The 27,862-nt window shown below is 35.6% G+C and overlaps 1 protein-coding gene across 2 annotated transcripts in view; it reads right to left on the minus strand.

The window, feature by feature from the left end:
• Positions 1–27,862, minus strand: part of PRKD1 (protein kinase D1) — a 328,405-nt gene that overhangs the window by 66,477 nt on the left and 234,066 nt on the right. Inside the window, exons 3-5 of one of the 2 annotated variants that reach the window (XM_004755158.3) lie at positions 15,392–15,523; positions 14,011–14,171; positions 4,949–4,972 (exon numbers count right to left, since the gene is read on the minus strand). In XM_004755158.3, the coding sequence (XP_004755215.3) occupies positions 4,949–4,972; positions 14,011–14,171; positions 15,392–15,523 (317 nt within the window). The remainder of the gene's footprint in view (positions 1–4,948; positions 4,973–14,010; positions 14,172–15,391; positions 15,524–27,862) is intronic. The other variant, XM_045067697.1, reaches the window with a different exon arrangement.

Here is a 27,862-nt window from a genome sequence, read left to right on the forward strand (position 1 = left end):
TTTTTTTTGAGTAGAAACTCATGAAGACACAAACTCTCAGAGTTAACATTGAGTAATCTTTCTTTTCTTCCTTCCCTTCCTTTTTTTCTTTCCTTCCTTCCTTCTCTCTCTCTCTTTCTTTCTTTCTTTCTCCATAGTAGTCAGCTAAGAACCCACTAGGACCTCTGTAGTTGTGACTGGTCAGGAATTAAATGAGAAGGGACTGAAATCTGGCTAGGTCTGGCATGACAATAGACTAAACAAATGTCTCTTATTGATAAGAAGGGGTGGAGGCTGTTTTGCAGGGCAAGGTAGAGACCAGTGTTTTGTGTCTTAAGGCTTGGCTGTGGGAAGAGTTAGGAAAGCCATGGTCCCTTTTCTAAGGGGAACACAGGCCCTTCAGAGCCTGCTCTAAAGATCCATTAGTTCCCAAGACCCATATGCTTGTAAGTGTGGGCAAGTGGTAAATGCCCCTCTCCCAGGGGGGAGTTCATGAAAAACACACCTGAGTGTTTACATTTAGAGTTACATCTGGAAGTTTTTGTTCAGAGCATGAATTAATAATATACATGTATTTAATATTACAGAGCAATGTAATTAATAATAAGGCAGACATGGTGAATGAAATTAGGCAACAGCTGATTAGTAACACATCAAGCAGACCACACACTCTTAATTTTACTGAAGGGCTCCTTCCTGACAAACCCACCACTGCACATACTCTCCTAACTCTCAGAGGATGGAGACGTGCTGGTTCAAGAACTCTTGGATGTCTTTCCTCACTGAACATACACACTACCCAGGTCTGAATCTGGAGAAATAGTTTACACAATCATCAAACGAAACCTTGCAATATCTGGCAAATGTACTACATGGACGTTATGGTGCATATTTCAGTGGAAAAATGACTTTTTTAATTCAGATGAATCATGAGGATTCCAGGAACCCCAGAACACAAGAGTAATAACAATTGAAGTCTTTTTTTCTACATAGACTTTTCTACTTTGGAAAATATCCTGGAAAATATTTTATTTGGTCAGAAATATCATCATAGTTTCATTCAGGATTAGAAATAGCCCCCCCCCCCATTATTTGCTCATTTGAAAAGAATCTACCTGGACTATGATAAAGGGTATCAGGATATCCAGTAACTGATAGATAATTCAATACTGGTATTTTCTTGTCTTTTTTTTTTTTTTTTTTTTTTTAATGAGCAAAAACAGTAACTGAATGAATCATTTGTGGGGGAGATTTTTCTAGGAAAGTATTCAGGCATGAGTTCCTTTTAATACAATGCTTATGTAATTAAATGTGAGTCAGTAAATGTTATCAAAGTAATAGCAGTTTGTGGCAAATTATTATTTAGAAAATATGCACCCTTAATAACAAGTTAAACTGAATATTATCTAACTTTCATAAAAACTAAAGGATGCAAAAGGTGAGGATATAAAACAGTCAAACACAAGGAAAACGTTTGGAATTAGCAACTTATTTCCTAATAATTTCTGTAAGGCGGTCTGAATATTAGGAATTACCATAGGACTAGACTAGAAGCATTTAATTTTACCAAAAATAGATTCTCTGTAGAGCCCTTTAACTTCAAAGCAATAATAGCAAATGATTCCTGAAAGATATTTTAAAATAATTTTAAAACTTTAAAGTCCCCTACTATTATTGTATTATTGTTGATGTGTTTCTTTGATTTTGTTATTAATTGGTTTATATAGTTGGCTGCTCCCACGTTGGGGGCATAGATATTTAAAATTGTTAAATCTTCTTGTTGGACAGACCCTTTGAGTATGATATAGTGTCCTTCCTCATCTCTTATTATAGTCTTTGGCTTAAAATCTAATTGATCTGATATAAGGACTGCCACTCCTGCTTTCTTCCGATGTCTATTAGCATGGTAAATTCTTTTCCACCCCCTCACTTTAAATCTGGAGGTGTCTTCGGGCTTAAAATGAGTTTCTTGGAGGCAACATATAGATGGGTTTTGTTTTTTTATCCATTCTGATACCCTGTGTCTTTTGACAGGGGCATTTAGCCCATTAACATTCAGGGTAACTATTGAGAGATATGAATTTAGTGCCATTGTATTGCCTGTAAGGTGACTGTTACTGTATATGGTCTCTGTTCCTTTCTGATCTACCACTTGTAGGCTCTCTCTTTGCTTAGAGGACCCCTTTCAATATTTCCTGTAGAGCTGGTTTGGTATTTGCAAATTGTTTCAGTTTTTGTTTGTCCTGGAAGCTTTTAATCTCTCCTTCTATTTTCAATGATAGCCTAGCTGGATATAGTATTCTTGGCTGCATGTTTTTCTCGTTTAGTGCTCTGAAAATGTCATGCCAGCTCTTTCTGGCCTGCCAGGTCTCTGTGGATAAGTCAGCTGTCAATCTAATATTTTTACCATTGTATGTTACAGACTTCTTTTCCCAGGCTGCTTTCAGGATTTTCTCTTTGTCACTGAGACTTGTGAATTTTACTATTAGGTGACGGGGTGTGCGCCTATTCTTATTGATTTTGAGGGGCGTTCTCTGAACCTCCTGAATTTTGATGCTCGTTCCCTTTGCCATATTAGGGAAATTCTCCCCAATAATTCTCTCCAGTATACCTTCTGCTCCCCTCTCTCTTTAGTAAAGTTCTTAAATTTTGAAAATTCCATAAGACCCAACTTATTTTTTAAAACAATATATCATCACTATATCTTGTGACTGCAAAGGACAACACTGTCTTAAATTCTGCTTCATTCTACTAAAAGCAGTGTGGGAAAAGACAGCAAAAGCACACAGGAAACTGAAAATATGCTTTCACCGCAGATGAACAGAGGATTAATCATATATAAAGATTCTCAGCAACCAATAAGCAGCTCAACAGAAAAAAGATAGGCAATTTACCACAGGTGAAATACAAACGGCCAATAAATATATGAAAAGCTGTTTATCCTCCAATAAGGAAATAATATTTAAGCACAGAAATTTTTCACCTATCAAATTAGTAAATAAAATAAAACAAAACAAAACCTTTTAAAATACTGATAAAATCTATTGTCAGGAAGAATGTAAGGCAGTAAAACCTTTCATACACTGTACTTCTCAAGATTATAAAGTTAAACTTTTACAACTTTTTGAAAATCCCTTTGGCAAAAAATTGTATATAGTCTTCAGTCCATTTGGCTTCTAAGAAGATAACTTACTAAATACACTCAACAAATGTTGACCGGAAAACCTACTAACACTTTTACAAATGAACAACAAAAACATACGTATGCTTATTTCAGCTATGTCTAAAATAAAAGAAATGAAAACAAACTACTCAATAGGAGAGATTAAGAAAATTAATATATATCACTGCATTATAACACCAGGAAGCTTTTACAAAGACATATATACTATAACTATTTGTTTGTACATTGGCCATTTATGCAAGCTACATAAAAGCAGAGAATTTAAGTAATTTTGTATGCTTTCACACTCCAGAGTTATAAACCTAAAAGCGTTAATTGACCAGGACATGAGCGTGGAACCGTGACCAGGTTTTTATAATAATTCTGCAACTTACACTACTATCACGAATTTTATGCATCATTTTCTTCCAAGGCAAGTATAAAGACAAAAGTCTGCTATCTTTTCAACAAACTGGATATAAACAAGTTCAAGAACAACAGCTTGTGCTGAAAATGCATCTTATTTGCATCAGGAGCCATCTTGTGAAAGCCTAGTGGCCTTTAGGTTGTATAACTTTCACATAAAAGTAGACTATCTCCCTCAGTCCCTTAGATAATCTTTCCTGATTGCAATGTAGGAGAAAGAAGTGAAAAAATGCTTCTTGTTCTTCTTTGGCTTCATTCCCAAAGGACAGTCTGAAGGGAAAGATACTAATTCCCATTTCAAAGTATGTCTGGAAGGCATTGTAAATTACACAATTTAAATTTGCAAGAATATAAAAAAAATTACCTAGCTTTCACCCTGGACTTTTCTAAGTAGGGCATGTTTTGCCCAAACACAGAAATTTACTATTATTGAAGTAGATTTCTTCACTTTATAATCCTATGAATCAAGATATCTTGACTTCTCAATTCTATTTAACCTAGAACACGTTCTAGTTGTGTTTTCATTAGCTTCCTTTGTTAGAGTTACTTTAACAAGACCATCTAAGAATGGACACTAATAATGGTATTTGAAATTTATAGTCTCTTGAGAAAAATAATATGTCAATTCTCAATTTGCCAGAAGTAAGGAAATAAGGAAAACTAAATATTAACATGTCAATTGGTCAAAACAAGTTATCATAATAAAAGCACCCTTGTATACTCTGCTTTAACATGTGATCTAAATGCCTTTCCCCATATCCAGGCTATCAATTGCTTAAGATAAATAAAAGGCCAGTTTTGGAGGGGTGGGGGCTTAATTAAAAACTCAAGGATGAAAATTTGTGAATTTTCTAGATATAATTTCTTCTTGGACTGAGACCTGATATATCTATTTGCATACAATCCATTTAAAAAATAACTAAATAGAATGTAACAGATAATACATTAAGGATTAAAAGCTCCTTTCTTAAAAAAAAGGTAAGTTCATCTTCAGGCAGTTCTTGTTGTATACCTCACCATGCCAGCTAAAACATGTGTGTGTGTGTGTGTGTGTGTGTTGGGATGGTGGCCTCACTCTGCATGGTTCTGTGGAACCTGTCTTCAGGATACAATTCTAATATGCACGCATTTCAGTTAACATGCTACTGGTGAGGTGCATGCTGACTGTATTCTGTTCTATTCTCAACTTGCCTTTTCAATTTCCTAGAAAAACCTATGGGCTTTCTGCAGTTCAACAGGTTGGATTCTGAGCTAAACTCTGACTTGATTACTCTCACAAAGTCAATGTAAATAATTGTCTGATGTCAACCTATTAGCATTATGCTGGTTTGTAAAAGATGGGGAAGCATATTCCTACTGTCAGGTAGAATTAGTACCTACCTCAAAGCCAGGACTCACAGGAGACTGAAACATGAAGTTGGAAGAGCAAAAAACAGGCAAAGATGCAGAATAAAGGGGAAAAAAGAGAAGAAAATGATGTTATTTGAAGAAAGCAAGGCACGTTACCAGTAATGCTTTATATAGATGTATTTTTAAGCAAAATATTATACTAAATAGCCTTTAGGGTCACAGAGACATCTGAGTTGGAAAACACTTTTTAACATTTAAATGGAATTATGGACACTAAGCCAAGACTGCAGAAGCACAGTTTACAATTGTGAGTTGGGAGAGGTGAAAAAAAAAAAAAAAACCTACTTGTTAAGATGTCAGTGATGAAAGACAGCTCCTTCACCTTGTTGAAAATAAATTATAGTCAAAATGAAGCATTTTTGACCTTTACGGGAAAGATTAGATTTTCTTCACAATAATTCATCCTCTCAATGGGAAAAGAATGAAAAAGGTCATCAAAGTAATCAAATGTTACATAGTTGTTATCTGCCTGCTGGCGAGAATAACCTGATGAATAATCGGTATTAGTCAGTGGTTTACAAACCTGGAAAGTCCAACAGTGGGTTAAAGTTTTAATGAGAGAAATATGCCTACAGTGCATTCTTTGCTCATCTTAAAAGTCTTTGCTGCATATCACTGTTTTCTGTCTGATTTCATTCAAGGTTGAAGTACAACTCGAAAAAAGAAAGGTTATTCTAAAAAGTTGTTTTAAGAGGAATAGCAATGAAAAATAAAAGAAACTTGGTTAAGTAGACCTACATATCCTGTATTTACACTGAATATGTCGTTTTCATCCCAAATCAAAACCAAAATACAGCTGACTCTTTTTCTTAACAAAAAGGCATGGCCATTGTTTTCTGAACCTTGATATCCTATTCAACAATCAGAGACATTGGGAAGTAGTGGACATTTAGATTGAGGTTCAGCTAAGATTTACTGTTACCCAGTAATATCTGCTATATTTCTAGATTGACATGATGCAAGTGCAGAACTCAGGGTTAATAACTGCTCGTTTGAACAGATCCAAACAGACTACTGGGGATGTTAGGGAAGAAGAACTTCCTCTGCCTTATGGTCCTTCTAGCTGGACTTAGAAGCAAATTGACATGAAGAGATTAACAGGAGAAAATCAAATTTAATAGGAATACATATGAAAAATCCACACAGACTTGAAATTTCAAAAACAGTGAGGAAACATGAAGCTCGTATGAGTTAATGAAGGGGGTAGAGTCTGAGGATATGTAAAGGGAAGAAGGTCTTTGGGAAGAAGGTTTTAACAAGAAGGTGAAGGGAGATGTCTGGAAAAATAAAGCTGCCCTATTATGCAGATAAGTTCCTTAGGTAAAGGGAGTCTCTATTAATAGCTCTCTTCCTGTTACAGGCTCTCTTTTCCAATGTAAATTTAGGCAGTTGTGGGGGAGGCCTAGAACTTTTCCTGCATCTGTTGGGTTTTGATTGCTTTTAACTCAAAATAATCTTTATGCCAAAGTGGCCCATCTTGGGAAAGCCTGCCCTGTGTCCCTACAAGATAAAATTATAACCCTGTTTGTGTGTACTTTTATGGAACATTTTCCTATAGAGATGGCAAAGCTTTCTTTTTGGGAGAGGAACTCAATTTTTTTAATTTCCAAAATAAGGTGTTATCCTTATGCTCCTCAACATATCTGATATGTAAAGTTCATGATTTTCTTCTCATTTGTAAGCTCTGAATACCTTTACTCAGGGCTCTCATCAGCATTCAGTTTTGGCTGAATGCTATTCGGCTCATGATATTTGAAGATGATCTATGCAACATATGTTCATTTATTCCTCTAAATTACTGTTTCTCAAGGTGTATTCTGCCCCCAAATAGGATATCCCTAGGTATTATGAGAAAAAGGGATTCCATACTTGAGTTAATTTAGGAACACTGATTTCATTATTCCAAGATTTCTAAGACCCATAATTGTTCTTAATAAATATTACAATGTCCAATACATGAATGAACTGAGAAGGACTTCCCAGTATTGTCTGATCAGGATTTTTTTTTTTTTTTGGCAGAGTATTTGATAGGACCATTACTTTAAAGAAAATGTTGGGGGAGAACACACAGCTCTTTCTACTTTGCTATCAAGGTAGAATCACCAGAAACACATGATGATAAAGATGAAAGATAAAGAGAGCTGCCTATTTCTTTAGTAGTTGGCTGTAATATTATATATAGAACTAAATAATGGAGAAATATTCCATGTTCATGGATAGGAAAATTTAATATTGTAAAGAAGTCAGTTCTTCTCAACTTGATCTAGAGATGTGATGCAATCCCAATCAAAATCCTAGCAAGTTATTTTATGGACATCAACAAAGTAATTCTAAACTTTAGGAGGAAAGGAAAAACATCCAGAATAGCATAATAGCATAATATTAAAGGAGAAGAATATTATTGGAGGACCGAGATTGACGTTACTTGACTTCAAGTCTTTCTATAAAACTAGAATTATCAAGACAGTGTGGTACTGGTAAAAGAAGAGACAAATAAGATCAATGGATCAGATTAATGAGCCCCAAAATAGTCCTTTATAAATAGAGTCACCTGATCTTGGACAAAAAAAAAGGCAATACAATGTACAAAAATAGTTTCTTCAACAAATGCTGCTCAAACAACCAAACTCCACATGCAAAAAAAAAAAAAAAATAATAATAATAAAAACTCTAGACACATACCTTACACACTTCAGAAAAATTTAACTTTAATCATAGATCATGGACCTTAATGTAAAACACAATACTATAACATTCTTAGAAGAAAACATAGGATAAAACCTACATGACTTTGGATATGGTTGTACCTTTTGAGATATAATACTGAAGGTACAATTAATGAAAGAAACAAATGATAAGTTGCACCTCATTAAAATTAAAAACTTCTGCTCTGCAAAAGACACTGTCAAGAGAAGTAAAAGACAAGTCACAGACTGGGAGAACATATTTGCAAAAGACACATCTAATAAAAGATCATTACCTAAAATATACAAAAACTCTTAAAACTCAACAATAAGAAAAACAACTTAATTTTAAAGATGGGCTAAAAACCTTAACAGACACCTCACCAAAAAAGATATAAGCAGGGGTACCTGTCTGGCTCAGTCAGTAGAGCATGAGACTCTTGATTGCGGGGTTGTAAGTTCGAGACCCATGCTGGGCATTGAGATTACTTAAAAATCTTCAAACAACAAAAAAAGAAGATACAAGCAGATAGCAAATAAGCATTATGAAAAGAAGCTCCACATCATATGTTATCAAGAAAATGCAAATTTAAACAATGAAATACAATCATACACCTATCAGAATGGCCAAAGTCCAGAACAGTGACAATACCTAATGCTAATAAGGATGTGGACTAACAGGAACCCTCATCCCTTGCTGGTAGCAATGCAAAATGATACAATCATTCTGGAACACTGTTTTATGGTTTCTTATAAAATTTAACATACTCTTATGATCTATTAATCAAGCTTTTTGATGCTTACTCAAAAGAGTTAAAACTTATGTCAACACAGAAACCTATACATGGATGTTTATAGTAGCCTTATTTGTAATTGCTGAAATGTAGAAGCTACCAAGATGTTCTGTGTTCAGTGCATGGATAAATAAACCATGGATACCTAGACAATGGAATATTATTCCATGCTAAAAGGAAAGAGTTCTCAGGCTAAGAAAAGACATGGAGAAAACTTTAATGCATATTACTAAGTAAAAGAACCCAATATGGAAAGGACACACACTATATGATTCCAACTATATGACTTTCCAGAAAAGGCTAAACTATGGAGAAAATAAAAGGAACACTGGTTAGCAGAAATCAGGTGAACATGAAGAGGGAAGAACATGTGGAACACAGAGGACTTTCAGGACAGTGAAAGTACTTTATATAATATCATAATGTACTTTATATAATATCATAATGATGAACAGACAATTATACATTTGCCCAAAAAAAGAACGTACAGCAAGATCGAACACTGAGGTGGAACTTTGGGTGATTATGACGCGTTAGAGTAGACTCATCAGTATTAACAAAAGTACCACTCTGACAAGTGATGTTAATAATGGGAGGGGCAATGCATGTGCTGGGGCAAGTGGTATAAGAGAAATCTCTGTATCTTTCTTTCAGTTTTGCTGAAACTGCTCTAAAAATGAAGTCTAAAATATTAAAAATATTAAAAAGCAAGAAACAAAAAAAAATGCTTGTACATATCTTTCTATAGAAAGACACATATAGAAATATATGTGTCTATAAACTTTTCTGTTGAATATAAACCTAGGAGTAGAACTATGGAGTCACATGATACACATATATCCAGCTTTAGAAGATAAAGGCCAACCATTGTCCAAAGCTGTTGAACCAATTTATATCCACACAGTAGTAGTATATGTGAGTTCCAGTTCCTCCATATCTTCATCAATACTTGCTATTGTCGGGGTTTTTTTTCAATGTTAGACATTCTGATGTAGAACTATTTCACTGTTGATTTAACTTTATTTTATATTTTTAAAGAGCTTTATCCACTTATTTGAGACAGAGACAGAGAGAGTGATAGACAGCACAGGAGTGGGTAGGAGAGAGAGAAGCAGGCTCTGCAGTGAGTAGGAAGCCTGACATGGAGCTTGATCCCAGGGCCCTGGGACCAGGACCCAAGCTGAAGGTAGATGCTTAGCCAACTGAGCCACCCAGGTGCCCCTTGTTTTAACTTTAGACTCCTTAAAACTAATGAAGTACATTATTGGTTGTGCTCTTTTATAAAGTGCTGTTCAAGTATTTTTTGCCTGTATCTTTTATCTTATGCCTTATCTTTATCTTTATCTATATCTTATCTTTATCTTATGCCTTATCTTTAAATCGAGTTGTCTATCTTCTAAATTTTTGTAGATGTTCTTTGTATATTCTGAATATGAGTTTTTTATAAGATAGATAACTTGAAAAGATCTTTTCCCATTCAGTGACTTGCTTTCCACTCATTGGTATTTTTTGCTGAAAACAGTTTCTTAATTTTAATGATCTCCAATTTTTCACTCTTTTCCCTTTGACAACAATCGGGCTGTCTGCTCCACGGAGAGCCTGCTTCCTCCTCTCTCTGTCTCTGCCTGCCTCTCTGCCTGCTTGTGATCTCTGTCTGTCAAAAAAAAAAAAAAAATATATATATATATATATAAAGCTTTCCAACCCCGATTTCTTGTAGCTATTCTTCTATGTTATCTCCTTGAAGCTCCCAATCTACCTGGAATTAATCTTGTATATGGTGTAAGGTAGAGTCAAGATTCAAGTATTCCATATAGATAACCAATTGGTCCCAGAAATATGTGTTGAAAAGACCATCTTTACTCACAGCAGTGATATCCTTGTCAGAAATCAGTTGGCTAATACATACATACAGGTAGTTTCTAAACTCTCTTTATTCTATTTGATTGGTTTATTGTTCTGTTCTTGTATAATACCACCTTGTTTTTTCATACTTAAGCCTTGTGCTTAAGACATCTACATTGTCTTAACTGTGACTTTATAATATGGAAATTCTCCAGCATGTTTCTACCTCAAGGGTTCTCAGCCTCAGTACAACTGACATTTGGGGCCAGATAGTTGTTTGTTGTGGGGGCATGTTGGGTGTATTGACCTCTCTGTGACTTCCTTCCTTCTGAGACATTGGTTCTTCAAATCCTGATTGCTTTGGTAGCTCTTGGGTACCTCCAAGTATTATTTTGTTCTCTTTTCTTCTGTTATGTTTTATTCAGCTTTTATAATTGTCCCTTGTAGGACACTGATGAGATATAAATAAACTTCTTCATAGTTCTGAAAAAGATCAACTTTTTGTCTAAGACTAAGTCTTGTAAAACATGGTTTCAATTGGTTTTGACTTTTCCCAAATACCACAAGAACATTTGTAAATTAAAACAAAAAGATGAAAAAAATGAGTAAAACAGACAGAAATGACAAGATCATCTAACCCCGACTTCTACGATTTTCTTAAAAACATATAAAATGGATATCATCTTATTAAGTATACTTATATATAATGATAGAATATATTAATGTATCCTACTTAAGAACCTGTTGAGTTTTTCTCATTTCCTTCTAATACTGGTGATGATTTACTAAAAGGTATATACCCCTGTTGAGTTGTTATGCCATAAACTGACTGCATTTTGGGTCTTCCTAAAAGAGGGGCTGCCTCATGGTTGTTATAATGAACAGTTTACTGCCAAAACTGGTGACAGACAGAGCCTGTCATATGATCTATGTTGTTATACTTTTTTTTAATCTTAGCAGTAATATGAAAATCTGAGATTCAATTCATGTGTCAAAAATTAATAAATTAATAGAATTACCAGTGTCTTCATCTGTATGTGAAATGATGATTTTATAGTCAAAATAATCCATCAACAATGGACAGGAAAAATCATTTTCTTATGTTTGAGAGAAAAATCTATACACTTGTCATGGCATAATTGCAACATGGATGAATAATGGAATTAATAAGCAATGCTTAAAAAAAAAAAGCAATGCTGCAATGCCATCTTTTTATCTTGGTCATTGTCTTTTTCAGAAATGGAAAAATATCTTTTATTGTATCTATTACTAAAAGGTTTTATTATTATTGCCATAATATTACTTTTGATTAGACATTTACTATAAATTTTTAATTGCAATTATTGACCTTTCATGTCTTGCCCAGGGATAAAGAGGGACATAATCAGTGTACTCCAAAATGCCTGGGTAGGGTGGTTTTGTCCCTACATAAAGTAGGTAAGGCATGACCATGACCCAAGACAACCAGAAAATATGTGCCCTCTCAAAGTGGGCCAGTGTTGGCTTCCTTTCTCAGGTATTGGATAAGAAGAAGAGATAAATAGGTATACCATAAGGGCACAAAGAGCTTTGATACGTGTAAAACATGACTTTTCAAATAGTGTCACAAATATTACTTCCAAAGTCATTGCTCATTTAAAGGCTACCTGTCGGGCATTTTATAGTATGTTATGAAAATTTATGATAATAGTATCTTTCAAAGTATTTTATGGCTCCAGTATTTTCTCACCTCACAAATTTCTAAGTTGGTCACAATCTTATAAGCCTCTTTGACAGACATGGTTAAAAACGGATTTTAAAAAATACATTATAAAAACATTTTAAGCATTCTACTATAAGAATTTCCATTCAGCAATAAAGCACTAATGAATTTCAAGATTTTGTGCAAAATATAGCTTGTAATCAAGTAATTCAAATGATGAAATAATTATTTAATTTGGTTAAATAAAGCAATTAAATAATTTGATTTAAAAACCCATGTTAAAGACTATAGTTACATAACCTAAATTATATTTACATATAAATTATATATATTTATAAATATATACATGCATATAATTTAAATATGTAATTCAATTTATACTTATAAAATCTAAATTATGTGTGTAATGTTCTATATTATTTATATGGCTGTATGTGTATGTATATATATAAATGTGATAGATGTATATGTATATATTATAAAAAGTTAACATAGATCCAAAAGAAGGATCTTCAGCATTAATCATCTAGATTCTAATCTAGTCCAAAAACAAATGGCTTTAGAGCTTTAGATTTCTTGTGGGATGTTAGATAAAATTTTAAGAACTAAAAATAATATACAATTAATTTACAATTTTGCTTCTTAAACTTATTTTTAAGTATTCTATAAGCATTGTCTCAGTGACTGACTTAAAAGTGAGAGTAACTGCTATAACTTGAAAAATCACTACCTATAAAAATTAAAACTAAATCAAGGAATTTCAGAATTGGGAAGCTGACATGAATTATTTGAAAAAGTAAATAGCTTTTGATTTAAGCATCTTCCAATTAGACTATCACTGGTTTCCATTAATGCGACATTACAGGATAATATCACACACATACATTTTGAATAGTTACCAAACATAAGATATTCTTCTAGTTAATGGCAGGATTAAGTACTTGCCTTCCCTCAACAGGTTTCCTTCATGAAAGACAGACTGAAAATACAACAAGGTCTCAAAAGAAAGTCTTGGGAAGACAGACTATAACATTTTCCTATTTACCAAAATGGGCATTCATTTGGGCGATATGTCTGGTTTATGCTGTAACAAAATTTAAATGATATAAAGATCACAATAAAACAGTTTCCAAACAAGGGACTCATTGATACACCTTTTTTTAGAGATGTCTTCAAAATTTATTGCCTCTTTCTACTCCAAGAAGGATGAATTTAACCTTAATGTTGTAATAATTTTTAATGTTTTTCTTTAATTGATTTTTATAATAGCTAGATTATAAAAAGTCTTTGTAATACTCTTTGGCGCACATGGAGTAAATATGCGAAATTTAATGTCTCACACTGTTAGCTTATGTTCTTATTTTAAATAATTCACATAATTACCACAATTTTTACTTGGTTTTATATGTTTGGAAAAATCCAATTTAACTGTCTTAAAAAAGAATATTTAAGTGATATCCATATGATAAGTATTTTTAGAGCTAATGGAAATATTTAACGTATTCAAGTCCAATTTTTCTCTCAGCATTTGTCAATCAGTGTCACTCTGACAATATTCCAAAATGTATGCTAGTGATGCCAAGACGTTAAAGACTTTCCTATTTTCATAAGAGCAAATTTAAAATTTTCTCCCAGAATAAATATTCAGCTACGTCACAAAGTACTCTAATCATCTTCAGAGAAGTACTTCTTTTATCTCTGGTTTCTAAATTCCAACAAACTATGTTTTGCAATAGTCACACATGAATTTGTGCTGCTCTGGCCTGATGACCACGATGAAACCTCACATATCTCTAATTGCAGGAGGCTCACAGATAAAAGCAAACTCAAAGCTGTTGGATATTTGATGAAGCACTGACCAACCTATAGCACAGGCCCTGAAGAAACCTAGTCATTAACACCCTGGCTGTGTCCTCCCTCCCAGGGCCCTGTCTTGATTGACACTGTTATCACCCTGGCCCACAGGTTCTTATGTAAAAGGATAAGTGGATAAACAGGAGGCTGTACCAGGAGAGGCTCCTCAGGGGCGCTGGTGGAGAGCTCAGCAGACGCCGTACGGACGGTGCTGAGCCCAGTGAGGGAAACGTTGGAGAGCCTTCTCCTCCTCACGCCACTGCAATTGTTGGGGATTTTAAATGCACATCTCTTATGGTAATTTAGACCGCATCCTGGAAAGAGAAAGTAAAAAATGATTTTTGTTCAACCATAAATTAAAAGCTCTTCTAGTATTAAATTGTGCATTTTTAAAAATAGTACTGTTTCTTGAGGCTATTTGGAAATTCAAATTTTCTCTTGAGCTTTTTCTGATCTCTTTTCACATTTTGTAAATAGGGTGGGTTTTGAATTCTGATTCTATTGGACAAGCTCAGCATCTACTCTAGTTACCATTTTAAAACAAATGTTCTTTGATAGAATGGACTTGGGTTCTGAGGGATCTAGCAACAAAAACCCAGAGGGATCACTTGAGGTGCATTTTTTTTTTAAAGATTTTATTTATTCATTTGACAGAGAGAAATCACAAATAGATGGAGAGGCAGGCAGAGAGAGAGAGAGAGAGAGAGAGAGGGAAGCAGGCTCCCTGCTGAGCAGAGAGCCCGATGCGGGACTCGATCCCAGGACCCTGAGATCATGACCTGAGCCGAAGGCAGCGGCTTAACCCACTGAGCCACCCAGGCGCCCCTTGAGGTGCATTTTTAACTGCCACAAGTTTGAATGTGAGTGGATACATAAGGGAAAGTTAATCAGAGTGCATCACACTTTTGAACTACATTGATTTGAATCCCTGGTTCACAATTTTTTGTCCACATGACCTTGCAAACCTCAGTTTTGCTATCTATAGATAAGCCTAATAACCATGTAGAATTAAGAAAATATGTAGAATAACTTACGTGGTAGTTTCCACAAGGTAGATAATTAGGAACACACTATTCTTTTCAATATTCCCACTATTCATTGTTCACATGAGAAACAGGGGTACAAGCTCATCTGCCACTCTATAGCTGAATGACCTTGCATGGTTTGATGAGCCTCCTAAATCTCTGCTCATTTCAACAAACATTTATTGAATGTCTACTAATCCAAATTCTGACTAAGGATGCAGAAATTTTTTTTAGTTTGTTGCCAAAATAACACAAAAGAAACATAGCTACAAAATATGGGGGAAACGGTATGAGTGTCCAGTTTCCTGGATCAGAGCAAATAGGCTGAAGACAGGAAATGTAAAGAAATGAACAGAACAGAATCCATGCACCCTAAAATTGCTGGAAGACATTCAAGGGAAAGAAGACATTATTGTACAGGACACAACATAAGCAGAGGGCACAGTGTAAGCAGATAGCTCGTATGTTCCCACATGTGACTGACGTGACTGGGGAAGGAAAGACCTTACCTTCACATTTAAGGCCTTGACGCACCAACCCCCACAGCATTTCTCCACAGTGATCACAGAAAGCTGGAGCTCTGTATGAATGAACAAAAAGAGCGTGGGGACGAATCTGAAAGTCTTCAAAGGTGGCAGAAGCTGTAGAAATAGTAAGATCAATAAGTGAAATGGATACTCTGATCTGTAGGTAATTAGCATACAGGATAATTAATATGCAAGTATGGATATAACGCTCTGGGCAAAGTCAGGAAAAATAAGATGCAACGGTGCTTGGCATTAGCCGTGAGATTCCATTCTTCCCACCCATAGCTTTACCACTGATGGCACAGCATAGCCTCTCTTCTTCCTACAAGTCAAAGTCTCAGGGCACTTTGAGAATAGGTAAAATGGGTAAGAAAGCATGAATCAAAGGACAGTTCAATCAGATTTACAAATACCAGATGTTACTTTAAAATATTTTGCTTTTTCTTCCCCAGAAAGGCAATCAAAAATACTAATGAAAAAAAATTTGGTGGATTGAATTCGACAGATCAGAAGATGGGATAGTTGAATATGACCATGAAAACCTACATCAGAAGAGTGGGGCCCCACTGGAAGACAGATGAGAAATCTGAGCATCTTCTTCTTGGGGACATAGGGTTGTTTGAACTCTTAGGCGATATAAAAGACCATTTATTATGACCTAAAATTAACTAAGCAGCTTCTTCAACAATATGTAAGAGGGACTTAAATACACACTCTGGTGAATTCCAATCCACTCCTTAAGAAATACACTTAAGCATTGTGTTGATGATGTGGGGTTACTTTTTGTTATTGGATATTGCTACTTATGGTACTTCTTCAAAGTACTAAATTTCATTACTCTTTTAAGTTATATTTTTCCAAATGATATTTTTTATGGTGTTTCAAAAGTAGTTTATGGTTTTTATTGTTGTTCAAGTCAAGAAAGATACAGAGAATTGAAAGTTAAAGACCACCCACCTTCCCAAAATTCTAACGGTCAAGAGATATATCTTTCTGGATTTATTTGCATATGTAGGTTAATGCTGAGCTTACCCACAGCTGTCCAGGGAGAGCTGACAAGGGAGGGAGAAGAGCTGAATGCAGCTTTGCTATTATTCAAGTGGCACCTCACTTAATCATCATGAGCGTCAGTTTCCCAGACATAAAAAGAGATCTGGCTGTTGGTAACTTCTACAAGCCCTAAAAGTTTACACTTCCATTAAAGTTAGGATCATGTGTACTTGATTTCATGAGGTTTTATTCAAAGAGAACTTGGGAGGAAAACATAGGCCTTAAATATATTGTTCTACTCTGCCCCTCTCTCTTCCTTCTGGTTGCTTTCTTGCCTTAACTTTTTCAAGACACCTCTGTTAAGCACCTTCAGTGTTTTCGATGGTACAAATGGGGATAAAGATCTAATGACGAGTAAGACATCTCTACAGAGCCTACCCAACTAGCAAGAAAGATAGGTTAAAAACAAACAATCCCCCTCCCTGATAATAAGTATAAAATGACTCACAAGTTTCAGAGAAACAGTAAAATGTGGCCTACTATACTAAAGAGAACTAAAACTACAACCCATAGATGTTCTGGCTCCCAAATCATTGTCCTTCTCATCATGCCAGAGTTACATTTTGTCTTCCCTATCTCCACCCAAAGAGTTATGTCCAATAGCCCAATGCTGTGGGGAATAAATATGCACTGTTTTCCCACTGCTGCCTTGGAGAGCAGGCTATAGACTAACAAATCACTCACTGAGTGTACTTCGGAAGTGCTTACCTTGTTAACTCAGGTATGAAGGTATCATAGAGTGCATACTGAAAATGTAGGCCATTCACCTCTGCTAGGTAGGTGTCCAAAATTATGAGGACAACTCTGAGGGTATCACGTCCCTCAGGGCAAGTGATAACAGAAAGTTCAGGAAGGTGCATCACTTCCAGCATAAAGAATATTACTGATGGTTCACAGGACATAGAACTGGACCATAATAGAAGAGCAAAAAAATTTTAATGGGTTGATTGTTCTTTGAGCCTTGAATAAAAGCACTTTATTCTAAGTTAATGTGCTTTATTGTTGAAAATCAGCTTATTAAAATTATGAATTTTACCCAGTTGGAGAGATAGTTAAAATAACAAGAATAATTAGGATTTCTTGAGCTCTTAATATATATTGAATATTATGCTAAGAGATTTAAGTATGGGAAGAAGAAGCTGACCAAAAAACCACCAACAACCACGTACCAACACTGTCTACATGAAGTTTTGACTAGTGTTAATATTCTTTATAAAAAGGATATCAACTGAAATAAGTTTGAGAAATTGCATACTATGTTTCTCACTTCAAGATTCACAATATTATAGTCAATGCCTATCAGTAAAGGAGCATGATTTGGGTACCAATCATCTACTTTTGTGGTTTGGTCAAAACACATCTAATTTGGGGATGGTAAATTCTCTTTAAAACTGAGCTCTCTTACTTACAGATAAAATTTATTTTTAAAATATCAAAGAAAATACTCTGTGCAGATCGTTAACTCCTTACCTCTTCTTTCCCCTACCCCTAAAAAAGTTACCCCTCAGGACCAAACAACTATGATGATACTATAATACCAATTAGTTAATAATTATTGTGGCTTTCAAAATAAGGAACATCAGTATTTGAGAATACGAATACTAAGCTGTGCACTCAGATATTTTTGAATTAATCAGAAAAAATATAAATAATTTACCTGAAGATTTTCAATGACCACACTCCTCCACCCCACCAACCCCATTTATGTCGGGTAAGTTTATTTTTTTCACTTTTTGAAGGGGATTAACATTCATAAGCAGTTAGCACCCTTGACTTATGTTTAAATGCCATTTTCTAAAGTTCAATTTTAATATTCTCCTGTTAATTTTAGAATAATTAAATACATTTTTAAAATAAAACTACCAAGTGTGGGGAGGTTTTACATCCATTTGAAATCAAAGCACAACATCCATTCATTATGAATTTACCTGTTCTGCACCCTGGGGGAAATCAGCATTAGCTGAGAGTATGCATGCCATCTCGTCTAATCACAAAATTGCACTTCAGAGATAATCACTTAGCACAGGAAAACAAAGTGAATGCTGTAATTCCATTTCACTTAAGTTTTGGAATCAAAATGGACAGATAAGAGTACGAATATTAAAGTGTCTAGAGACTCTAAGAGAGGAACAATGTGCTATCTGTCAGTTTGTCATAATCAATCAACCGACCTAAATTAAAAGCATGTGACAGGGCTACAAACTAAGCACAATGGGCCCCTTATACTGGTATTTGTATCTCTTTGATTTGCTCTATTCAAAATCTATTGTTATACACCAGTGTGCAGGAGAGGAGAAAATGACATGCTTTCCTTAGTCACTGAGCATTTGAAACAGGTAATTGAGCCAAAAACTCTAAAATAATCAGTAGTTCTTTTAAGATTCATTATGAATTGTTGCACAAAATGGAATAAACTGTTTGGTTAGCGGTACAGAAGAAATGAGCCTTCTGAAGCAAAATAAATAATCTCTGGAGGTCAAAATTATTTGCATAATAAAATAAAATAATGTCAGCTCCTCCAAGATTTTCAGTAATTTTTTTTTATTGATAATTTTGGCAATTTGGGAGAACCATTAAGTCTTTTTTTTTTTTTTAAGATTTTATTTTATTTATTTGACAGAGAGAGAGAGAGAGAGACAACTAGAGAGGAAACATAAGCACGGGGAGTGTGAAAGGGAGAAGCTGGCTTCCAGCTGAGCCAGGAGCCCAATGGGATGTGGGGCTTGATCCCAGGGTCCTTGACCTGAGCCCAAGTCAGATGCTTAATGACTGAGCCACCCAGGCACCCCAGAAACATTAACCCTTCCTGGCATCAACAATTTGGGACAGATATAAGAGAAAAAGTTAACACATTGCAAGTATCATCTCTTTCCATTTTTAACAAGCAATCTATGAAGTAGATATTATCATCCCTACTTTACAAAGGAGAAAACTGAGTCTCAGAGAAATTAAGGAGCTGTCCTAGGTGAAATAGGATCTTGATTCAGTCTTCCCACCTGAACCATACAAATTCTTTAAGCTGCTCTGGATCAAATTATTATATTTCTCTGACTACTAAAAACACTATGGACTATAAACTGCACATTTATTTTATTAATCACTAGAAAAGATTTTTTAAAACTCGCTATTAGTTATAACACACTAACCTTGTATCATGCATCCTTATCTCAGATGCAAAAGATACTGGAAGAAAAGGAGTCCATGTAGTAACCATAGAATGGAATTAATTCCAATTATGATTAACTGTCCTTTCTGCATGGACTCCATTTTTTGAAAGCCTTCGGCCTCCAAACAAATAGGAATCAACAATAACTCGTTTTAAAATTGTCACAAAATCAAAGGTAATACATCACTAACAGCCCATTGGAATTTTGTGTCCACGTGATAACCAGTGTTGCCGGTTATGGCCAAGAGCAAAAGTTTTTTAAAGCTGTTAAGATTTGTTGTAGATAAATTTGCCTTTTCTTAACCTCCAGAATATTGCAAAGAGCTTCTGGATACCATTCCCACATAAAAACACATACTCATCAGTTTTAAGGCTAAGAAACCATTCTGTCCTTTAACATCCCATCATTTATCCAGACACACATAATAGATATACACAAATCATCCTCTGTTCTTTGAGAGCTTCCATTGGTAGAATGATGACCCCTCGCAAATCAGTTTATTGCATTTGTGAATATCTCAAATTAGTAGAAAGATTTTTTAATTTTTAATACTGAGATCCAAACACTCCTTTGTAACTTCGATATGGTCCACATCTTTCATAAATTAGCTCATGGAGGCCAAGTGGTCCTAATATCTTCAAGCATGTAGTTGACAGACACTAGTTTTATTGACGTATCTACAACCTACTATGTAATGTCATACATGTTTGAAATAGAAACATGACAAGGAACTGTATCTGTTGTTGAGGGTTCAAAGTCAAAGTGAGGATGACAGATCCATAAAAATCATAACAGAAAATGCAGAGAAAAAACACAAAAGAAAGGGTGACTAGAACTGCCTGGATCTGTCAAGGAAAGCTTCCTCAAGGACAGAAACAGAAGAGGACCGAAGGATGAAGTGTATTGTATTGTGAAAAGTAGAGAATGGGACTAAGAGGGAACTTTTTTTTTTTAAAGATTTTATTTATTTATTTGACAGAGAGCGAGATCACAAGGAGGCAGAGAAGCAGGCAGAGAGAGAAGGGGAAGCAGGCTACCTGCTGAGCAGAGAGCTGGATGAAGGGCTTGATCTCAGGACCCTGAGATCATGACCTGAGCCGAAGGCAGAAGCTTAACCCACTGAGCTACCCAGGTACCCCAAGAGGGAACTTTTTTTTTTTTTTTAAAGATTTTATTTATCTATTTGACAGAGAGAGACACAGCAAGAGAGGAACACTACAGAGGGACAGTGGGAGTAGGAGAAGCACGCTTGCTGGAGAGTAGGGAGCACAATGCGGGCCTCGATCCCAGGACCCTGGGATCTGGACCTTAGCCTAAGGGAGATGCTTAGCGACTGAGCCAGCCAGGTGCCCGAAAAGGGAACATTTTTATATGTCTGATTTTATTTAATTATAGACAATTTATAGGATTAGCTACATATTTCTTTATATTATGATTACTGTGAGTTCTTGACATTTCATCTTTGGTGTACTGTCAGGATGGTTAGCAAAGGGATTCCCAACAGTCCATGAGACAGTTGCCTGAAGTCTGACAACAGATCATTTCGATCCTATTGTGGCCCAGATATTTGACGACACTTGTAAAATTAAGTTTGCATATGTCTGTACTACCTCTGCCCCCCATACACACATATCTGGTCATTTCTTTCTGCTTCTTTATTTGTCCCAGTCTCTCTAAGCTATGTTTGTACCAGATTCTCCCTTTGAAGAAATGAGATGGGAATTTCCATTTTTGACTCATATGTGGCCAGAAAAACGTTAGTGAGGTGCAATGATGGGAACTTGGGAGGCTATGAATATCCCAGAGATTAAAGCAGCCAAGAGGAAAAATACCATAAAATGTATTTAGATATGTTTGATTAGGCAGTTCAGAAAGTTCTGGGAAAATATTTTATAAGTCCATGGCCAGAGACCCTTAAAAAAATAGAGCTCTAAGAGGAATGGTCTTCAAAACTCATATGCTTGTTTGCAGATCCCAGGTTCCACATTTTAGGAAGTCCCAACAATCTGTAAATACAGTATTTGAAGTTTAAAAGCGAAGCCTGTCAAAACCATAATTTAGATCACATTTTAAAAAGTGTCTAGCAATGCTTTTCAGAGATGCCCTCGCTAGTTCTTTATTACTGTAAAGGTAATATGGTGTTGTAGTGATGAAAATCATGGACAGAGCATCAGAGCAGACCGGGCTACTAATCCTGGTCATAGCAAATGAGTGGGTAAATCACAGTTTACCTCTCCGAACCTCTGGTCTATTAAACTGAACCTGTCTATTCAACTGGCTTAGTAAAGCTCACCTGACTGGGTCATGAGGAAGTCACAAAGAAACCAGCCCAGTTCCAGTGGTGGTTATCACAAAAATGTCTTAGCATAATTTAGATTAACAGTATGGTAGCTTTGTGATCCAGAAGACCTGGGTTTGCATCCCAGTTATTATTATTATTTATAATATTATGGTCACCATCAATATTAATAGAAGGCAATACTGCTTTTAAATCTATTGCCAATCCATAGCACTTAAAAAATCTAAGTGGTTTAAAAACTATTACTCTTTGTTCCCTCTATTACCTCATAAAGAATAAGTTTCCACTCCAGAGGAAATTGCTTTTCTATCTACTGTTCTGGTTAACACTAATTAAATGGAGCTAAGCCCACAGGACAGTGTCTAGTTCCTTCTCTAAAATGAATCAATTAACAGTTAGGAATTGCCATGGGGAAAGAAGGGTCACCATATCCTGATGTGACTGAATGACAAATGCCACAGCTGGAAAGAGATTAGAGAGCATCTCAGGTCAAGAAAGAACATAAATGGTTGCCCCATGTGTCCAACGTAGAGGAAAAAGAAAATTAAGTAAAAATGTCATGGAGTCAAATTCTAGCTAATGAGGGCAGGCTCTGCAGGCACCCTGAATGAGGGAAAAAAGGTCAAGTCTTTTTCTTCGAAAGCTCCAGCGCATACAGGAAACGTTATACCTTTAAGAGGATAATGACCTCATTTACATGAGGAACAGCCACTGCACAAACCACCCTTTAGACTGCTTAGAAATGGCTGGTGGTACATAAGGCGAGGTACAGTACTCTCTGAAATGCTCTGATAGACCGTGGGGTTTCTGGCAACAACTGGCATCACTGTTGACAAGGACAGTTGCACACAGAGACACCAGACTGAGGTCCTAGATGCTTGCTTTGAATTGAAGTTTCACTGTACCTTTCATAAAAACAGATGCTTACTTTGGACTCATAAACAACAGAACCCTTAAGAGCTGTGAAATCTGCTGGGTATTCCCACTGCAGAAGAAGCAAGAATTCAGTGCAGGCTGAACTGAATCCGGGCTTGCTGCAGGCAGGAACAGTTCTCGCTACTGCTGAGGGGACCCAGAGCAGGGGACATGCTTTTAAGAACTAGGCTGACTCATTCATTCATTGTTCTACTCTGGCTCACCAGAATAAGAGCTTGAGATCCATTGAGTATCTAAGGTTATGCTTTTTAGTCAGGTGCACTGAGGTACAACTTACATTAAGTAAAATCCATGCTTTTTTGCGTACGGTTTTGATAAATAAATCATTATGTAACTAACACCATAATGGGCCAATTTTATCAACTCCTCTCAAATTCTCCCATGCCACTGTGTAGACAATCCCCTCCTCTCCCCCCACCTCCCTCCCCTGGCAACTCCTGATTTATTTTCTGTCCCTTTTTCAAAATGTCACATAAATGTAGCCTTTTGAGTATAGCTCTGTCAGCATAATGTGTTTCAAATTCATGCATGTTGTATGTGAATCTGGAGTTCGCTCTTGTGTATGGCTGAGTTGTAGTCCGTTGGTTGATTTGAAACAGCCTGCTTACCAACTCCCCAGGGGGATGTTTCCCATAGACCATCAGTTTATCCATCTAGCAGGGCATTAGGGCATACAGTCGTTCTGAGATTAAGGCTGGTAGGGCTGTAGGATCCAGGGCCCAGGTTCCAGTGGGACGGCAGAGGCAGAAAGGAATGTTTGTGATCAGTCCAGGACATCCATACACAGACTTTACTGTTGAAAACAAATTTTTTTAAAATTTTTATTTATTTATTTATTTTACAACACTGGACAGCAAATGACTTTGGAAGGAGATGAGGTGGCTACACTGCTGTTTCCACCTACCACTTGTAAGCTGCAGGATCGCTCTGTACCTCATTTCCCTCATCTTTTGAAATAGGTATTAATTATAAACTCAAATAACAGTTTCACAAACATTTTAATGAGAAAACATTTAAAAATAACAGTATTATATTTGGCACTACACTGAGGTAGTACACAAAATATGGTGAAACATAGTAGACATGGAGATTTATAATAATCTTATGGGGGTTTTTTTGTAATTAGCAAAAAATAAATCCAAAATAGATCATAGACATAAAACCTAAACCATAAAACTTCTAGAAGACAACCTTAGAGAAAATGTTTACGACCCTGAGCTAAGCAAAGATTTCTTAGATACAACCAACACTTTCATTAATTTTCAAAAATTGGTAGACTTTATCAAAATTAAAAACTTCTGATCTTCAAAAGATCTCTTAAGAAAATAAAGAGACAAGCTACAATCTGGGAGAAAGTATTTGCAAATTACATTTCTGATAAAGGACTTGTATCTAGACTATGTTAAAAACTCTCAACAATATTAAGGAAAAAAAATAGGTTTGAAAGACAGTTGATCAAAGAATCTAATGTAGATGGTAAATAAGCACATGTAACCTAGTTCACTGGGGGTACATTGTAGGTTCAGTGGGCTTTGGTACCTTAGTTTGGAACTATTATCTCTATTTATGATACTCTTTCTGGTGTAAAATTATTCTTTTTTTTTTTTTAAGATTTTATTTATTTATTTGACAGACAGAGATCACAAGTAGGCATAGAGGCAGGCAGAGAGAGAGAGAAGATGAAGCAGGCTCCCTGTGGAACAGACAGCCCTATGTGGGGCTCGATCCCTGGACCCTGGGATCATGACCTGAGCTGAAAGCAGAGGCTTTAACCCACTGAGCCACCCAGGTGTCCTGGTGTAAAATTATTCTTGTTCTAAATATTTAATTTACAAATTAACATGTTTGGGGACATAACCCATATACAGGTCTGTCTATACTTATTACAGGATCTTATATCACATTTCACCTTTATAATTGAAATCACAAACTTTGGTCCTATTTAAGAAAATATTTTGGGAGATCATCATTACCAATTTTTAGAAAACACCATGAGTACTTGCAGATTATGATTTTTAATCTAAATTAACTATGTTTGGACAAGCTTTAATTAATTTTGTGCAGCAACATTCATGTTTTGAATATCAAAATGCTCTGCATGTGTATGGTAAGTGAAATACTATTGCAACTTTGTTCATTTCCTCATTCAATATACATTTTATTCTCATACAGAATAGTCATATCTGACATTTAGCATTTAATTCCACTTTCCTGTTTCAAATTGCAAATCCCAATGTCATTATTATTTAAAGCAACAAAGGGTTTATTTTATCAGCATATAAATTCTAAACAAGCTACCTAGTGATTTCAGGACAAAAAAGGATAAATAGCATAGGAAAAAAAACATTTAAAAGAAGATAGATGTAAATTTTTATGTAAATTTGATATTTCCTGCTCCAGTTTTAGGTAGTAATGCTCTTCCCATGGGATACACCAAGTACTGAGAGGGAGAGGAACAAAGTAGTTTTCAAATTATATATGTAATCCTTGAAATTCAGATAGTAGCTCCTTTCCTAGTCTATAGTAATATTCTCCTATGGTCAAGTATCATTTCATGTGATGGCAGAGTTCACTGTGCACTGGGCATGTAGGTAACACAGAGGCAGAAAGGACTGTGTTATTCAATACAGTGTAACGGGTTAGGAAGGCCAGTTGTGGAGCAAGACTGCCTGGTTTGAAACCCGGCTTCACCCCTTATGAGGTGTCTAAGCCTGGCCATGATTCCTGATTCTGTAGGAATCAGTGACGGCATCTGCACAATGAGAGTGATACCAGTAACAGTAATTCAGGTTTTGAATGTGGACAAATTAGGCTAAAACTCATGACATTTTTGAGAGGGGAGTTCTGGAGAATACTTTAGATCATCTTGAATCCAGACCTACATATGGATTTTCCAAATTATCATATCTGCTACAAATTTAGTATCACTTTGCCTGTTCCTTTCCAATATTTCTACTTCATTTCTTTTTTGTTGCATTATTCCATTTTCTAAGGATTTCCTGAACAATGTTGAAATATGCTCTTTTCTTCTTAAACTTAATTGGACTGTGCTTTGCATATTCTTGTTAAAAATGATGTGGATTTAACTATTTCTTATTAAAATTCATGAAAGATTATAAAAATTGACTTACTAATAATGTCAAATCAACTTTTTATTCCTAAAGTAACTTGGTTATTTTGTATTATTCTTTTGTATTCTTACAGATTCTATTTTTCTCAATACTTTATTTAGGACTTTTATATCCAGAAAGAAAAAAATATTTCATTAATTGCTTATAGGTTCTGATTTCAGGTATTCCTGGGTTTTAAGTACAATTTTACAACTAAGTAACTGACTGATTTCTGGCAAATTAGGTAATTTTTCTACACGTCTGAAAAAGGCTTATCACAGTGCTTAGTAAATGGTTAAGTGTTTAAAAACACTTGTCATCCCGGTGGTGGACACAGTCTATTCTTTCTTAGTTTCCTTTCTGTCTTAGTCAGCTTGGGCTGCTGTAACAAAATATTACAGACTGGAGAGCTTATAAACCAACAGTTCTGGAAGCTGGGAAGTCCAAGATCAAGGCAGTAGCAGATTCAGTGTTTGGTGAATCTGTTTCCTGGTTCACAGATGGAGGTCCTTCCCTGTCACTAACTGTAGATGGCAGAAGGGGAGATAGAGCTCTCTGGGGTACCTTTTTTTTTTTTTTTTTTTTTAAAGATTTTATTTATTTATTTGACAGAGATCACAAGCAGGCAGAGAGGCAGGCAGAGAGAGAGGAAGAAGCAGGCTCCCCCAGTGCAGGGCTCGATCCCAGAACCCTGGGATCATGACCTGAGCCAAAGGCAAAGGCTTTAACCCACTGAGCCACCCAGGCACCCCTGGGGTATCTTTTATAAGGGCACTAATCCCATTCATGAGGATCTACCCTCATGACCTAATCACCACCTAAGACCAATCACTTCAGAGTAGGGATTTCAATGCGAAGTTCAGGGATGTAAACATTCAATCTGTAGCATTTCCTTTTCCTTCTTTTTTTTTTTTTAAGATTTTATTAATTTATTTGACAGACAGAGATCACAAGTAGGCAGAGAGGCAGGCAGAGAGAGAGAGAAGGAACCAGGCTCTTACTGAGCAGAGAGCCCGGATGCGGGGCTCGATCCCAGGACCCTGAGATCATGACCTGCGCTGAAGGCAGAGGCTTAACCCTCTAAGCCACCCAGGCACCCCCTTCCTTTTCCTTCTTAAAATGTCTTTTCCAGGTTTTAGTATTAAAATTTTGCTGGGTTAGGGTAAGGTATTTGACAAGAGTTTCAACTTTCATGTGTTCTGAAATAGGCTGTACTTAGATGTTTGATAGAAATTCTACCAAAATTGCCGACACATTTCTCTTTCTTTGAGTGTGCAGGGAGAAAGTTAATACATCTTTAAGAAATTGTAATTTTTTTTTTCTATCAGTTAAGTGTGTAGATGTGTGTATGACTGTATATACCAGAGAGTAATGAGAACATTCCAATGAATTATTACAACCCAAATCATATGACAGTGAATAAATCTTACAGTTAAAATATATTTCAGTACTCAATTGATTTTAATTGTATCTCTAATGACAATAATGGACTTTAACATAAACGTGCAGTTTTAAATTAATAAACTGTGAATACTTGAATCACAACATGATTAGCATACATTTAACATGATAATCCCTACCTTAAATCATAAAATAGTATTTGAAATGATAAGTAAGCATTAAAATAAACATTAAAAACAAAGGACAATTTGTACATCAACTTCCAGCTTTGGTAAGTTAAAAGCTCCAGCCATTATTAAATGCTGCATTCTATCAGAAGGCCATATGGCAGAAGAAAGTGTAATCATTTTCCTGGAATCTTTTTTAGTAATTTTCCTAGATGAAAATGATAAAGAAAAAAAAACAGAAACCAAGCCATGTGCCATATTTATCTAAAAAGCTGATGAAAATAAACCCTAAAAGTGGAAATTTTAATGGAAGAAAATTGATT

The sequence above is a fragment of the Mustela putorius genome, unplaced genomic scaffold, assembly GCF_011764305.1.
Source record: "Mustela putorius furo isolate JIRA1106 unplaced genomic scaffold, ASM1176430v1.1 tig00003898_pilon_pilon_pilon, whole genome shotgun sequence".
Taxonomy (NCBI): Eukaryota; Metazoa; Chordata; class Mammalia; order Carnivora; family Mustelidae; genus Mustela; species Mustela putorius.